Source organism: Homalodisca vitripennis, chromosome X (assembly GCF_021130785.1).
Source record: "Homalodisca vitripennis isolate AUS2020 chromosome X, UT_GWSS_2.1, whole genome shotgun sequence".
In the NCBI taxonomy this organism is placed as follows: Eukaryota; Metazoa; Arthropoda; class Insecta; order Hemiptera; family Cicadellidae; genus Homalodisca; species Homalodisca vitripennis.
This window is the reverse complement of record NC_060215.1, coordinates 56,674,699-56,689,595: the sequence shown is the minus strand read 5'-3', so window position 1 is coordinate 56,689,595 and position 14,897 is coordinate 56,674,699. Positions and strand designations below refer to the sequence as shown.

Genomic DNA, 14,897 nt, shown 5'->3' with positions numbered 1-14,897 from the left:
TTTTTAAAATATTAAGCCGTACCCATACTTTTCAAACACCTTGTATATTGAAGATTGTAATTCATGGTATAGGCCTGCTATAATAAATATATTAAAAGATAAGTAACACAGTATTCTTTAATAATTTCCATGGTAAGATTGAATACTGTATATTGATACTGATTAACACACATATACATACATGTGTGTGTGTGTGTGTGTGTGTGTGTGTGTGTGTGTGTGTGTGTGTGTGTGTGCACGCGCGCTTGTCTGTCTTACATGACTCACATGCACAGTATAACTAAGAGTAATGACATTTATTGATTGTTTTTATAACATACTAGCTGTTTCCCGCGGCTTCACACGCTTTTCATAAGCTTTGCCCGTGTATGAGCACTTCTGGTTCAAGTGAATTATATTTCCAACACCGATGTAGAGTTTACCTTGTTGCCAGGAACAAGAAAATCTGTCAAAAGTGTATGTTTATAGCCATTGTACACTACATATACTTTATTACAAAGTGGTCTAACACTCAAGCCTTAAGTTCAACCAAAAATTAATTTTAAAGATAACAAAGATAATTAGAAACTAAAGACAACAAATTAAAGATAATTTTAAACTTCAAATAGTGTTTGGCTATTTAATATACGTAACTGTCTTGTAATGTGCAGGCGCTTTGATAACTTTTATATTTTGCAGGGCCGCCTGGTGGTGAGTTACATCAATGGACTTAGCATATAAACCTTCTACGTGGAAAAATAGATATACTTACAAATTTTCATAATGATCGGTTAAATAGTTTCTGAGTCTATATAGGACATTCAGATAAACATTCATTTATGTATATATATATATATATATATATATATATATATATATATATATATATATATATATAATATTGGTTTCACAAAGAGTTGTTTTCCAACACCTTTTTTAATTACCCTACAATAAGGTTAACATGGTTATAGTGTGGAGGATGAGGGTTAACATTAATAAAACAAATTATGACGTTAAAATAATAAGTAAACTATCAATAACAATTGTGTTACAGTTTCCCAGATGTGATGATGCCAGCCTATGCAGTTTCCAAGTGGTACTGTTTGTTTTTCATCTCTTATTTATGCATCTGTCTGTATATCCTCATGAATTTGGTAAGTTTTATGACATTATATGTTCATGATATTTTTTCGAAATAAGGATTTTTTTACCCCTAGTAATAACAGAACCACAATCGTGTTGTAATGAAAAGTATAGTCATGAAACTTTGACTGTTGTATGTTAGGTAGTAGCATTGAATAAGCTGTGAACTATTTCTAATCTTATCCATCATATATTTAATGTTTTTGATTCCTGAAGTTGTTTACAATACACAACACTGCGCTTTTACTGTCGCTATGTGAACTGTGTTGATTATTTCTTTTTTGTAGCTACCTAATTTTTGTTGTTGCTTTTGTCGATGGCGGGGGTACCCATGACTTAAATCAGATTGGTGTAATAATTGGCATATTTGCGTACTCATTGAAACCTTAATTTTGTTCGTCTATATTGAATTCACTAAGTGTTGAAAGTGGTGCCCTCCCCAGAGTGTAGCGAGCCTCTGGGGTTGTGACCATTTAGAGAGAGAAACCACAGAAAGACTATGTGTACTACGTGGATTCTTAGAATTTCTGCATGCCCCTCACTTTCTCATTGTTATTTCCAAAAAAAGAGTGACCCCTCGCATGGTGTAAGAGGTTGACATTTATTCAGTGGCTTACTACAAAGGATCCACTGGTTGTATCAGTGATGAAATTCTTAGTAACAATATAAAGGCTATATCAGTTGAGTTGGCACTGCTGTTGACCCCAGCCTGTGGCCACATCACAGCAGTGGTGGGTAGCACACAACTCTCAACACTTGGTAAATCCAGTATAAGTAAAACAGGTAAAAGGTAAATGTATTGTAAATAATACTGTTTATCAAAAAACATTTTTCAAGGAGTCATATTACGCTTATACAGGGTGTAAATTAAGTCCTGATACACCTGGATATATTCCAAATGGATTGAGGTATCAATGTACAACCTTCACCATACCTATTACATTCAATCTTTGGATTTTTTTAGGGTTAAAAATATTTATCATTTTTTGCTCAGAAATCTTTTTATCAATTTCGCCAATTATTATGCCTGTAGTTCCAGAACAAATCAATTAGTGTAGATTCTTCAATAATTCTAGGTCTAAAACAATTTTTCTTCTGTTTCTGATATTGAAATAATATTGAAATATATGCAATTTGTTGAACAACTGAAACCAAATCCATATTTTTATTTTTATTTAAAACATTTTCAATTTTATCTTTATTTTGAGCATTTTTATAGCAGAAGTTACAAGTAATTTTAAAAATAATATCTTATTTTTCTATTAATTATTTATTTGTTCCTTAAATTGTTTAATTAATTTCTATCTAAATATGAAACATGAACCGTAAAACTAAACACAAATTTATTTATATCTTTGTTATTTTTATAACATAAATAAATACTAAAGATAATACAAACATAACTAAAACAAATATTTGATCAATTAAATGTTCACTACAGCAGATAATTTATATGAGAGAATTTATTAATGTATTTACTGTTAAAAATTCATAATCTTTATTCCAAATCTTATCACTTCATTCATTAAAAATCAAAACTTATGTCAGAATCGACATAATTACTATAACATTTCTTGAATAGTGGTCATCTTGCTGAAAAACATGAAGCATATTCAAATTATTTTGTATAACTTGTTTATCAACTTTAGAGAAACATTGCGAAAGATAATTGCGGTAAGATATATTTATATGTCTAGACATTACGAAATATTCTTTAATAACATCTTAATTTTCTAAAATACAATCATCAAAATCGATTAAAGAATTTTGTTTACCGTCGGCCAAAGAAAACAATATCTTCTGTTGTAAAATTAAAGATATTACTTGAAGATATTCAAACAAAGATAAAACTTGAAAATGTAATGAAAATGACTTGGAAATGAAAACAGTACTTAATAAAATTCAATTAAAATCTCCTGTTACAAATTATTTTTCATTTATTTGGAATATTTCTTTTTAAAGGAGAAGCTGATCCCCTTTTAAGCCTTACTCTGCCCGTCCTCATGGGCCACTGGCCTGTGGAGGATCTTATCAAATAAGGGGAAGAGACAATACAGTACAAGGTCGATGGTACTGATAAAAAGTGCAACGGTCACAGACAGGATTGGAACCTGGGCTATCTCTAGCTGAGACTCAAAGTCCAACGTCTTACACCGCTCGGCTATCTATCGGCACTCCCAATTTATTAGGATTTAAAAGAGAAATTTTAAGAAAAAAATTAAATACATTTAGTAATCGTAAATGTAGACCTCTTGATGATGTTATAGAATTACATTGTAATCTTATTGAATATAGTTTTGAAAATCATTCTGAACATTCTCATTTACATAATGAGTCTGAAATTTTATACATTTTCTTTCCTAATTTTGCTCTTTATTCTAAAATTAGTGAGAAACCAAATGAAATTGATTATTTTCTAATAAAAAGAAATATTAGAAGAATTAAATACAACTGTTCAAGAGTTTGAAGGAAATTTGTTAAAAATGAAAGTAAAACAACTGTTTATTTAAAAATATAGAAAGAATAAACATAACTGTAGATCATTAAAGTGAACCACAAAAGAAAAAAAAACATAAATAGACATTTTTATTCACGTTTCACTACTCCTTCAAACTTTCAAATTAATTTAATGTTTATTCAAAACACAAATAAAAAATTTGCCAATAAAATGTTTGTGAAGACGACAAATATCAATATGTTGTATTGAAAGAAAACAAGGGGTCATTTAAATGCAACCTTGAAAACATGTATAAAGATAGTATTACTATCAATATCTAGATCATATTCTTCAATTTTAAGATTGCATTAAAAGGAAGAAAAATTGGTTGATGATAGTTATAAAATCATGTATTTTGATGTAAATATCCAGGAGGCTATAGGTAGCCTCCTTAAAAATATTCAAAAAGATACCCATTTATTGATGAATCATGTTTATATTCTCTAATTTTAAAATAAATAGATGATAATTCTCAATATTTTCATAAAAAAATGTAGTAGTATTTGTTAAAAAAATGTATAGAAAATACAAAACACAGGAAATGCCATTGGGCTAATGTGTTGCATGTTGAATAACTAATCTAATCTATGTTACAGATATGTAATCTGCAATTTTAAATTAGTTCAGAGATATCATTTTTCTGTTAGATTTCAGTAAACCTTCTAAAACCTGGTACATAAGTAATTAAATTATACATACATAACACACAGATGTAAATAGTGAATGGTTTCCAATTATTGTATTTTTTTTACAAACACATCCAATTTATATTTTAAACAAATTAATCTGCATTTTGTAAATGCAGGTTTTTATGAGTTTACTTGTTAAACTAGCCCCAACAATTACTTTATAAGGAAGTTATTGGCAATAGAAAGTGTACAGGATACAACAGAAAGATTTGTGTTCTTTTAAGAATTTGAAGTTTTTGCAGTTGATTGAATCTTATTTTAAAAATAATAAGAGCAAGTCTATGGCTCATTTGTAAATTTATGTTATATACGTGTAGTTTATCATTAGGTTTTTTTAGTAAATAAATTTCACAGTTATTTCAGGATAATATTTCACAAAGTTATTTGTAACACTTAAGGACCAAATAACAATTTGGAGATTTTACAGCCTCTTCATTGATTTGAGATTATTGTTTTCTTAAGTTGATTTGGACAAACTTAACCTTACAGTGCAGTACAATAATTTAAATAGACATTAGGCTATCGTGTAAGTTAACATAACCCATCACCTGTGTTAAAAGTTTTAAAAGTAGTATAAAATGTATTACTATATTTATTATAAAAGTATTTTATTCATGATATGAATATTCTAATGTGGTAAAAGATGGTGACATTAAGCAAGTTCTGATAGTGTATTTATTACAGATGCTAGCTGTTGTGTATGAAACATTCACCAACATCGAAAGAGAGAAATTTCGTAAGCTTCTTCTACATAAGAGACAGGCTTGCCACCATGCCTTTTGCCTTCTCACCACCAAACAAAATCCTATGAAGATGAGGTTTCGCCAATTCGAAGGACTAATGCGCTACTTTGCACCAAATAAAAGTAATATTTTATTTTATATAACAATTATTAAATAAAAGGTTATATGTTTTTATCCTCTATGATGAAAAACCAAAATGTTTATTAAGCTCACCTTAATTTCCAATTTGGTCACAAAACATTTGTAATTAATTTGTCTCAACATAAAAGTTACGATTAAAATTTACTATTAATTTTTAAAGTTTTTAATTACTCTACCTTTCTAAGAAAAGAATTACATTTTCTAAAAATGTTGTGATTTGAAAACTTTAGATTTTTTGATAAAGTCTGTACTGCATTGTGATACCAACATGCCTGTAGTATGTTCAATAATGATTAAGCTTATCTCTAATTTTAGCTGAATATTACGTAAATCAGCTACATATTGGTGTAGTATTCATCAACAAATCAAGTTCTACAATTGGTACCAGAAACTGAAGTTCATGGAAATGATTGGATAGGGACTCTAGGCCAGATAATACGTTAACCCTCCCACGGGTAATTGCCATTGATTGTCATCAACTGCTTTATCACAAACACAAAGTTAAAATTTACTTCATTGGTGTTGTAAACATGGCTTTCTGCTGCCATCATAATACTTTTTCAATTACTAATGGAAATACATGGTGTGTTTTTTAAAGTAAGTACTGTTTTTAATTCTGCTGTTGCAGCACTACATAATTACGGCAAAAACATTACGGTTTTTTTATTTGTTATTGGATATTTCAAATGCACCTGTCAATTGAAAATTCTGCTGACTGTAAAGTACCTGCTGTTATTTGTTTTTTGGTGCTAAAGACTTGAAAGCAATAGAAATTCACCAACAGAATTGTGAAGTTTATGGACAAACATTGTAACAGTTAGATTAGGTTAGGGATAGTTTTATAACGCTATATAAACCTAAGACACTGGATAGAACAGTCGAGAGGGATAAAATCCAGGGTTTGGAAGAGAGAGATAGTTTCCAAGTTTAGCTCAGACCCGAGTCAATGTAAAAACAAATGCTGAAGCAAATACATCAGCAATGATCTAAGAATCAACAGGCTTTCATCATCGCCAACTCGGTAAAAAAGGACATAAAGGGTCGCCAGCATTTGTTTTAGGGTGACTGTCCCCTTACCTAAACGTTCCCTAAAACAGTTGCTAGTTCAACTCAAGCTCGAAACTAAGGAACGCTGGTGCCAACATACGTCAAGCGACACAGTGGCCTTGAAAAAAACGACAAATTAAATAAAAACTAAACAACATCGTGCTTAACTGAAAACTAAAGAACACTGGTGCCAAAACATATCCAGCGGCCTCAGAAAGAAATGATAAGCTAAATAAAGACTAAAGGAAATCACGCCTAGCCCGAAGCTTAGGAACGCTGGCACCAACATACGTCAAGCAACCCAACGGCCTCAAAAAGAAATGATAAGCTAAATAAAAACTTATCGAAATCGTGCCTAACTCGACACTAAGGAACACTGATGTCAACATACATCAATCGATCCAGCGGCCTCAAAAAGAAACGATAACTAAATAGAATCAAGAATCAAGAAGTTTTTATTGTCTTTAAACACAAACTGTGTAATTGACAAAGTCATAGGCTTATAATTACTCTGTTCATACTTACTAACAATTACAGTTATATATTATTTAACATACAATATAATCACAAATTAACAATAAAATATTACAAAATAACAATTTCCTAATTAAAATATATTATAAACTTTGTTCTACAGATACACATTTAGACAAGGCAACAAAGTGATTTTTTGACAACAAATACTAATAGTAAAACAAAATTTAAAATAACAACAAAGACATATAAAAGCTATTAAAACAAGACAAACACATAATTAAAAATTCAGACATCAAAAACTTAATGTACTAATATCACAGTACATATAACAACTAATAAAAACAACAAATAAAACTAAATTAAATCACGCCTAGTCCGAAACTAATGAACGCTGGTGCCACGTACGTCTAGCTATCCAACGGCCTCAAAAAGAAACGATAAACTAAATAAAAACTAAACTAAATCACGCCTAGCCAAGCTTAGGAGCGATGGTGCCAACACATTGAACTAAAGATCTCATCACGTCATTTTGCTAGGAACAATTTGATAATCCCCCTAACAGTCCCAATTTAGCACCTATTTATTACCATTTATTTTTCATCAGAAGAAGCATTTTGAAGGCCAGCACCGCACCAACGAAAATAGTGTCAAAACTATTGTATTCAGTCGCTGTTAAATCAGGTTGTAATCTTCTATGACGACACTATACAAAAGGTTGTTTCTAGATATGATAAGTGCCTTAACCCTTTGAGTGCCAAGGGCCGATTTAATCGGCCTAGCAACGTTTCCGCATAGTGCCAAGGGCCGATGTAATCGGCCCGATGGTATTGACGAAAATTGCCAAGGGCCGACTAGATCGGCCTTTCCAATATTGGTCATCCTGTTGCTAAATATTGACGTATAATATCGCAAAACGTATCAAATTAAAGCCCAAGAAATGTACGACATAATTCACGTAGTGATAGTTTGTATATATAGTATACAATATTTTATGTAGCTGATATATAGAAGCCTGTGGCGCTAACCGCCTGTTGTCACGCGGCAGTCGTTTTGTTTACGTTCAGTTGTTTTGCTAGCTGTCTATTGTGGCTGTGTTGACATTTTGATTAATGTTTTAAAAGTTTCCTACTTATATTACTTCAGTTCAATTTCATTATTGAATAAGGTATAGTTTGCCGAAATGAGTAAAACAGATCGCCCTTAAGCGAAAATATGTCAGATTCTGTTATATGCCCCCAACGCTTAAACTTTTTTCAATGAACTTAGAACGTTATAACACGATTTAGTTGAGTAACAAAACTAACATTATGCCCCCAACGCTAATTAAACTAAACTAACCTAAACTTAAATAATGTGATGCCGCGTGGGCTGCCGTAATCGGGATTCTCGAGAAAGATAAGATAACAGCGACAACAATACCGATCGCAATACCTGGAAATGCTTGTTGATTGATGGAATGTTAGTTCTGTTACTCAACTACATCGTTTTATAACGTTCTAAGTTCATTGAAAAAAGTTAAAGCGTTGGGGACATATAACGGAATCTGACCGCGAAAATACATTAAAATACATTAATTTATTCTTATGATAAAAACACTCACTCAGTTATTTAATCTGAAGGATTTAGTATAATAAGCCTAATGAAATAAGCCCAATGTAATTAATTTATGTCTGTTCATAATAAATAAATAACAGTTGTATAATCTACCTTGATTTAATTTCTTAAAACTAGTAAAATATATTTTACATGAACAAGAGTAAGCGTGCATGTTGGGGCAGGTTTTTCAGCATTTTGCAGCATTATATAAAAAAATTAAAAACTCTGTTATATATAAATGTATTTTCATGAAACTTGGTACATGTATTCCAACTAACATGGGGAACATAAAATTGGCACATAAAACTCATTAAACAAAAATAAATAAATACTTTTTGTATTTTAAACAAAAAAAATTTGTTTTTTTGTTTTTTTTATTTTTGCTTATACATATATAAATATATTTTTTTTTATTTATGGTCAAAATGTATATATATACCAATTTGTAGCCCGTATCTTGCCCTAAATAATAAAGCAAAAAGTGTCCCATTATGTTAATATTTAATGAAGGTGTTAATTTTTTAGTAAAATACTGCAGTAACATAAAAATAGTGCTTGGCACTGAGGGGAATGGCCTGTCACAAATGACTGGCACTGGCTGCACGACCTCCGCCACATCGCGTGGCACTCAAAGGGTTAATATTGATGGCAATTATATTGAAAAATAGATAAAAGTGTGAAAATAAAAATGTTACTAAAAGTGTACTTTATTTTTTTTAATTTATCAAAACGCCACTTATTTAAAAAAACATGCCTTGTACCTATTGGCAGTACTATTGTCCTCGTTCATTGCATGTTTTTATACATAGTGGGGCTATCTAGGAGTAATATTTGAGTTTTATCAATTTCTCAATTGACAGTGGTTTAGCAGTTTTTCATCAAAATTCCTTCCAACTTCTTTTGCTATTTTATAAAATCATTAGACCTATTTGTGACTTCTTACAGCTACTGTTTACTGACATATTGTTATGTTTTTTTTTACAGTTGTTTGTACTAGACATATAGTTTTATTTTAATTTAACAATACAAACAAATATTTCCTTTACGAATAGAGTTGTTAAAATAATAAAAACACGAGTGTGTTCTCCCACGACATAGCTTTATAAAATCAGCCCAGAGCAAGAAGCGTGTTGCGGTAATATGACCAGGAGAGGGTTAAAACAGTTAAAAGCAAACCAGCCAGACTCGCCAAAATGGGCTATTGGTGAAGATCAAATGTAGAAACATCAAATGCTGGTGTTTTGTAGTAATAATGACATCTTCAGGGGGTGAAGAGGAAAAGTTTAGATGCAATTGTTTTTGCCATGTCGATTTGCATGTTTAGCTTGTGGGTCTATCGATCATGCTGCATGGAAGTTTTACCTTTTCTGCACCACAATCAGTCGTACCTTCTTTGGTTATTTGGCTAATTGACACCGATAATATCAAGATCTGTATATACGAGGTGTGTCCAAAAAGTATCCGACCTTGACGTCTGGCATGAACTGACGTTACTCGGCGGCAACAGCAATCTGGTCCCCTTCAAAGTACTCCCCTTCACAAGCCACTACCTTATTCCAACGCTCATCCGACTTCCGGAAACACTCCTTAAATTCATTTTGCGGAATGGCCAACAGGTCCTTTGTCGCATTTTGTTTTATTTGTTCAACATTGTCAAATCTTTTTCCTTTCAAAGGAATTTTTAATTTCGGAAATAGCCAGAAGTCACAAGGAGCTATGTCAGGACTGTAGGGAGGCTGTCGTAGTTGGTTGATGTCGTGTTTGACCAAAAAACGCTGAATAAGATTTGAGGAATGAGCTGGCACGTTGTCGTGGTGCAGGATCCAGTCACGGCTTGTCAACAGTTCAGGTCGTTTCCTTCGCACTGCATCTCGTAGCCGCCTTAGGACCTCAAGATAATACTCCTTATTCACTGTCTGGCCTCTTGGAGCATATTCATGATGAGCAACGCCATCCTGGTCAAAAAAAACTGTCAGCATTGTCTTGACATTGCTTCGACTTTGTCTTGCTTTTTTCGGCCGTTGCTCTTCGCAAGTTTTCCACTGTGAAGATTGAGCCTTTGTTTCAGGGTCGTAGCCATAAACCCATGACTCATCACCAGTAATAACTTTTTTAAATAGCCCTGGGTCACTTTTGATCAAATTCAGATTGTCCTGTGCGATTTCAAGTCGACAGTTCTTTTGGTCTTCTGTCAGCAGCCGAGGAACAAATTTTGCCGAAACACGGTTAATTTTTAAATCTTTGTGTAAAATGTTACTAACTGATGATTTTGGTATTCCTAAATCTTCTTCCAGCTCTCGGACAGTCAATCGACGGTTTTCATTAATTGCTGCACGAACACGTTCAACATTTTCAGCGTTTCTGGCCGTTGAAAGCCTGCCAGATCGGTCATCACTCTCCACTGATATGCGGCCATGTTTAAACCGCCTAAACCACTCTTTTATTTGTGTATCGCCCATAGACACGTCACCATAAACTTTCCGTATCATAGTAATCGTCTCTGATGCTGAATGGCCAAGTTTTTGGCAAAATTTAATGCAAATGCGCTGCTCAACACGTTCAGTCATATTGAAATGCGACGCACACACACGGCAGTACTGTACGGAACAGAGCACTGTTACTCACTGAGTGACCAGATCGTATTCAATGCCTAATATGGGAAGGAGTAGGCTTGCCCCTACCCTCCAATAACCGGTTCGAGCCGGTCGGTTACGGCGCGGCCGCCTACTGGTCGGCGGTCGGATACTTTTTGGACAGACCTCGTAGATAGTAAATTTTGTCTCCTTTCTGTAATTCTAATTTAAAATAAGGTTGAAAAATACTACAGCTCATAGTACTCTTCATGTTTCTCTAATACGGATTTTATCGCCACCTTAGCCACTGTTGAATTGTTATATGATAAATTCTGAGTGGGTTAAAAAAGGAAAATGTATTACAAACCGATTTTAAATATATTATTACCTGGTTCTCAGTACCATTTTGAATTAGTAAAAGCAAAAATTGAGAACTGATCCATCTGGAGAGAATTGAATATATACATTAAAAAAAAATGGCATTATCAGAATTGAGTAAAGAGCAGAGGTTTAAAAAAGTCAATTCTACTAAAAATCAAGCAATTTTGGGATTAAAAATGGTACAATTCGAATTTCATATCTCATTTGTAACCCTATTTTATACAATTCAGAAGCAAACAAAATCTTAACTCAAACAATAATTTTGTTCCATATTTATAAATAGTGCAGAAAATGAGTAGGCTGCCTACTAATTGCTGAACAATATTAATACCACTCATTGATTCTTCATTCATAATGAAATAAAATAATGAGGAAATCTTTACAATTCAGTATCAACTGCTGAAGCCACAAAGTTAAATCATCCACAGATACTTGGATAATTGTGTTTCTCCAGGTATTCGAGATGTTCTGCTGATGTTCAAACAGCTGAACACGAGCAATAGCGGGGCACTGACACTGGACGAGTTTTGCAATGTGTACGATGCAGTGGCCATCAACTGGGAGGTGCAGTATGCCCACATTCCCTGGTTCCACTCTGCCTGGATGCCCCTTCAGCGCCTGTGCCAGCTCATGCACAATCTTGTCATGTGGGCTCATTTCGAGAGTGTTGTATGTGAGTACCCCATACATTCTAGCACTGTAACTTGGTACCTTTTAATTAATTTAGTGTCTGTAAATGGGTAGATCAATAACTCTCCAAAATAAATTGCAGACCAATCTCGACAACTACCATTTCCTAAAGGAAAATGGTATATTAGCAACACCTATTTTAGGAAAAAAGGTCAGTTTTAATATATATAATATATAATGTTTGGAATTTATATACATCATCAAACATTTTCAAATGGTATTATTTTAGATTATTTAGCCTGAATTTTATCTGTGAGATACATTTGAACATGTTCTTTGTTAATTCCTTGTCCATTTTTGCTGTATTATTTGTTCTTACTGTATTGACTTGTCCTTTGTTTGTACACAGTTCACGGTTCATTTTGTGTTCTTTTTTCATACCATTCCAGTTCTTGTGAAAAATACAGTGACAATTATTGCAAATAATACTACCATATAGCAAAGTAGTTAATATTAATACTGGAAATTAAATTGATTTTTAAAGCATTTTACCCAGCAGGGGTCACTTCTGGTAGGTTTATACCTTCTAGTTGAACCCACACTGGCCACAGTAAGAATCGATGTATCACTTAAATCTGGGCAACTTTTTGAATGTCCAGAAGCGGCACATCACTAAACGCAAATGCCGAGGTTCTGGGGTGCAAGGGTAATTTTATAGGTCTAGTTTAGTGTGGGAGATGACTGTTGGAGTTGGTGGAGTTCGTTCCCTGTCAAAGGTTCTTGCTAGCCTCAACATAAAGGTGTGCCACCCCCTGCCTGCTTGACTGGAGAGGCTGGTTCAGAGCTGGCTTCCCCTTCTTCCGAGGAGACATGACCTGAGATTAGTGCCCTAAATGCTTCCTCATGGATCTCGACAGGAGGCGGCCTACATAAGTTGTTTACCTTACTAGGTTAAAATTTGTATTGTAACCTTCAATCTTACCCATCCAGAATGTCCTGTCACTCCAGAAGCAGCGCAAAGGTCTTTATATGACTAGGTACAATTTCTAAGCTTCTTGTCTTAAAAGAACATAACAAATTTGTTTTCTTGATTAGCTTGGAATATAAGTAGCCACATAGCTCTAAAACATATTCCTACAGTTGTATTGTCACTGCTACCATAGTTTTCGGCAAGGATTTCCTCTTAATGTAATACTGTGGTGTATAGGTGCTATTGTAGTGTGTAATGGAGTATCCATGGTCTATCGAGCCTTGGAGAGTTACCCAGATCTGCAGTCTGCTGCCACCACCTTCCTTGCATCCTGGGACGCTCTACTCTTCCTCTTCTGTAAGTTATCAATGATAAAACCGAACTGTATATGACACTGTGATGAATGTTGTCTGAAATTACTGACATATTGCATAAAGCTTATTTCTTTTGTTTAAAGGTAGAAATGTTTTATGAAATTTCAGCATATGATAAAAATCAAGAACCAACAATTTTTATTTTCATTAAATAACATAGTTACATTATTTGAAACATATATTATTATTATATTCTAGTCTATAGCAGCCCTTTAGCTACATAAATAATCAATAATAAAGTAGTTAAAATATTATGGCTTAGTTCAAATAATTTTAAAATTTAAGGAACTGGCACCAGTGACCAAATATAATCATTAATGGAATACAAATCTTTTTCTTTAATCTATCTTTCCAAAACTGACTTAATCTTTTGAAGGTTACATTTTAGGGTTTTCCAGGAAGCTTATTAAGTAGTTTAATTCTGAAGCACATATGACTTTGTTTAAAGTTTTCAACTCTTAATATACAGTAGATGGAGTATTTCCTTCTTGTACAATGAGTAATAGTTTCTTTTCTATTTGTAAAACTATACTATATTTCTTAATTATTAACTAAATAACAATAAATATAAAAACTAGATAAAGTCATAACTTGAAACTCTTTAAATGTTCACTGGCAGGACTCTTTCCGAAGAACACTTTTTGTAAATAGTAAGATTTTTCGCTAAACGAAAAGTTTTGTAGCATTAACATAATTCCTCCACAGTGTAATACCATATCTCAAATGAGAGTGAAAAATTTGTGTAATCCACTGATGAACAATCAACTTAGAGGACAAGATCCCTCAACCTCCTCAGAAGATACAAAACTATAGACTTTTTTACATATATGTTGAATATGTTGATCCCAATGTAGTTTAGTGTCTAAATAAACTTTAATAATTTCAAAAATTCATTGTCACTGTGAATAACTTTTAAAGAAAAGATTATTTGTACTGTTTTACCATTGTTTACTACTAAACCATAAAATATTCCATAGTAACTTTCAAGGTTTGTTCTTTTTCTGCCATGAAATTATTTATTTTCTTATTTAACATATAAAAGTGGTACCACCTGCATACTGAACAAATTTACAGGGATATTACGAAAAGAAAAATCATTGACAGTAACAATTAATAGAAAAGCTCCAAGATCCTAAACTTAAGGTACTCATACCTGTGATTGTTTAACATTTAACCTTTCCCTTGAATAACTATGTGTTCCTTGAGTACTATAAATAATAGGAAAATTCAATTTTAGTTCAGAATGTTTTACGCCAATGACAGCTTAATTTATTCAGCAGTAATTGTTGACTGTAATCAAAAGCTTGATAAGATTAAACTACACTAGTGAATTATGTGAAATTATGAATAAAAATATATCTCCTGCTATTGTTTAAATTATTTTTATTCTATTTAATAATATCAGTCAAAAAACAAATTGTTCCTGACACATGTAATTATTTTGAACAATATACTATATACTATATTTTTTATGTCCAGTTCAGAAAAGCAAACTCTACAAAATGCATACTCAGATAGTAGTAAACAATTCACTTAAAATCACTGGTTGTAAATACCTGTTTGAAATAAATTTTCTTTGTATCCCATTGTATATTCATATAAAATAGGCAAATGGAATAAAATCGGTTTATAAGTTATTTATTCTATAAAATGATAT

At 32.4% G+C, this 14,897-nt stretch overlaps 1 protein-coding gene across 2 annotated transcripts in view; it reads left to right on the top strand.

Moving 5' to 3' along the window:
• Positions 1-14,897, top strand: part of LOC124369021 (two pore calcium channel protein 1-like) — a 49,101-nt gene that overhangs the window by 18,051 nt on the left and 16,153 nt on the right. For both annotated transcript variants that reach the window (XM_046826684.1, XM_046826683.1), the window contains exons 6-9: positions 1,034-1,133; positions 4,993-5,173; positions 11,721-11,939; positions 13,104-13,223. In XM_046826684.1, the coding sequence (XP_046682640.1) occupies positions 1,034-1,133; positions 4,993-5,173; positions 11,721-11,939; positions 13,104-13,223 (620 nt within the window). The remainder of the gene's footprint in view (positions 1-1,033; positions 1,134-4,992; positions 5,174-11,720; positions 11,940-13,103; positions 13,224-14,897) is intronic.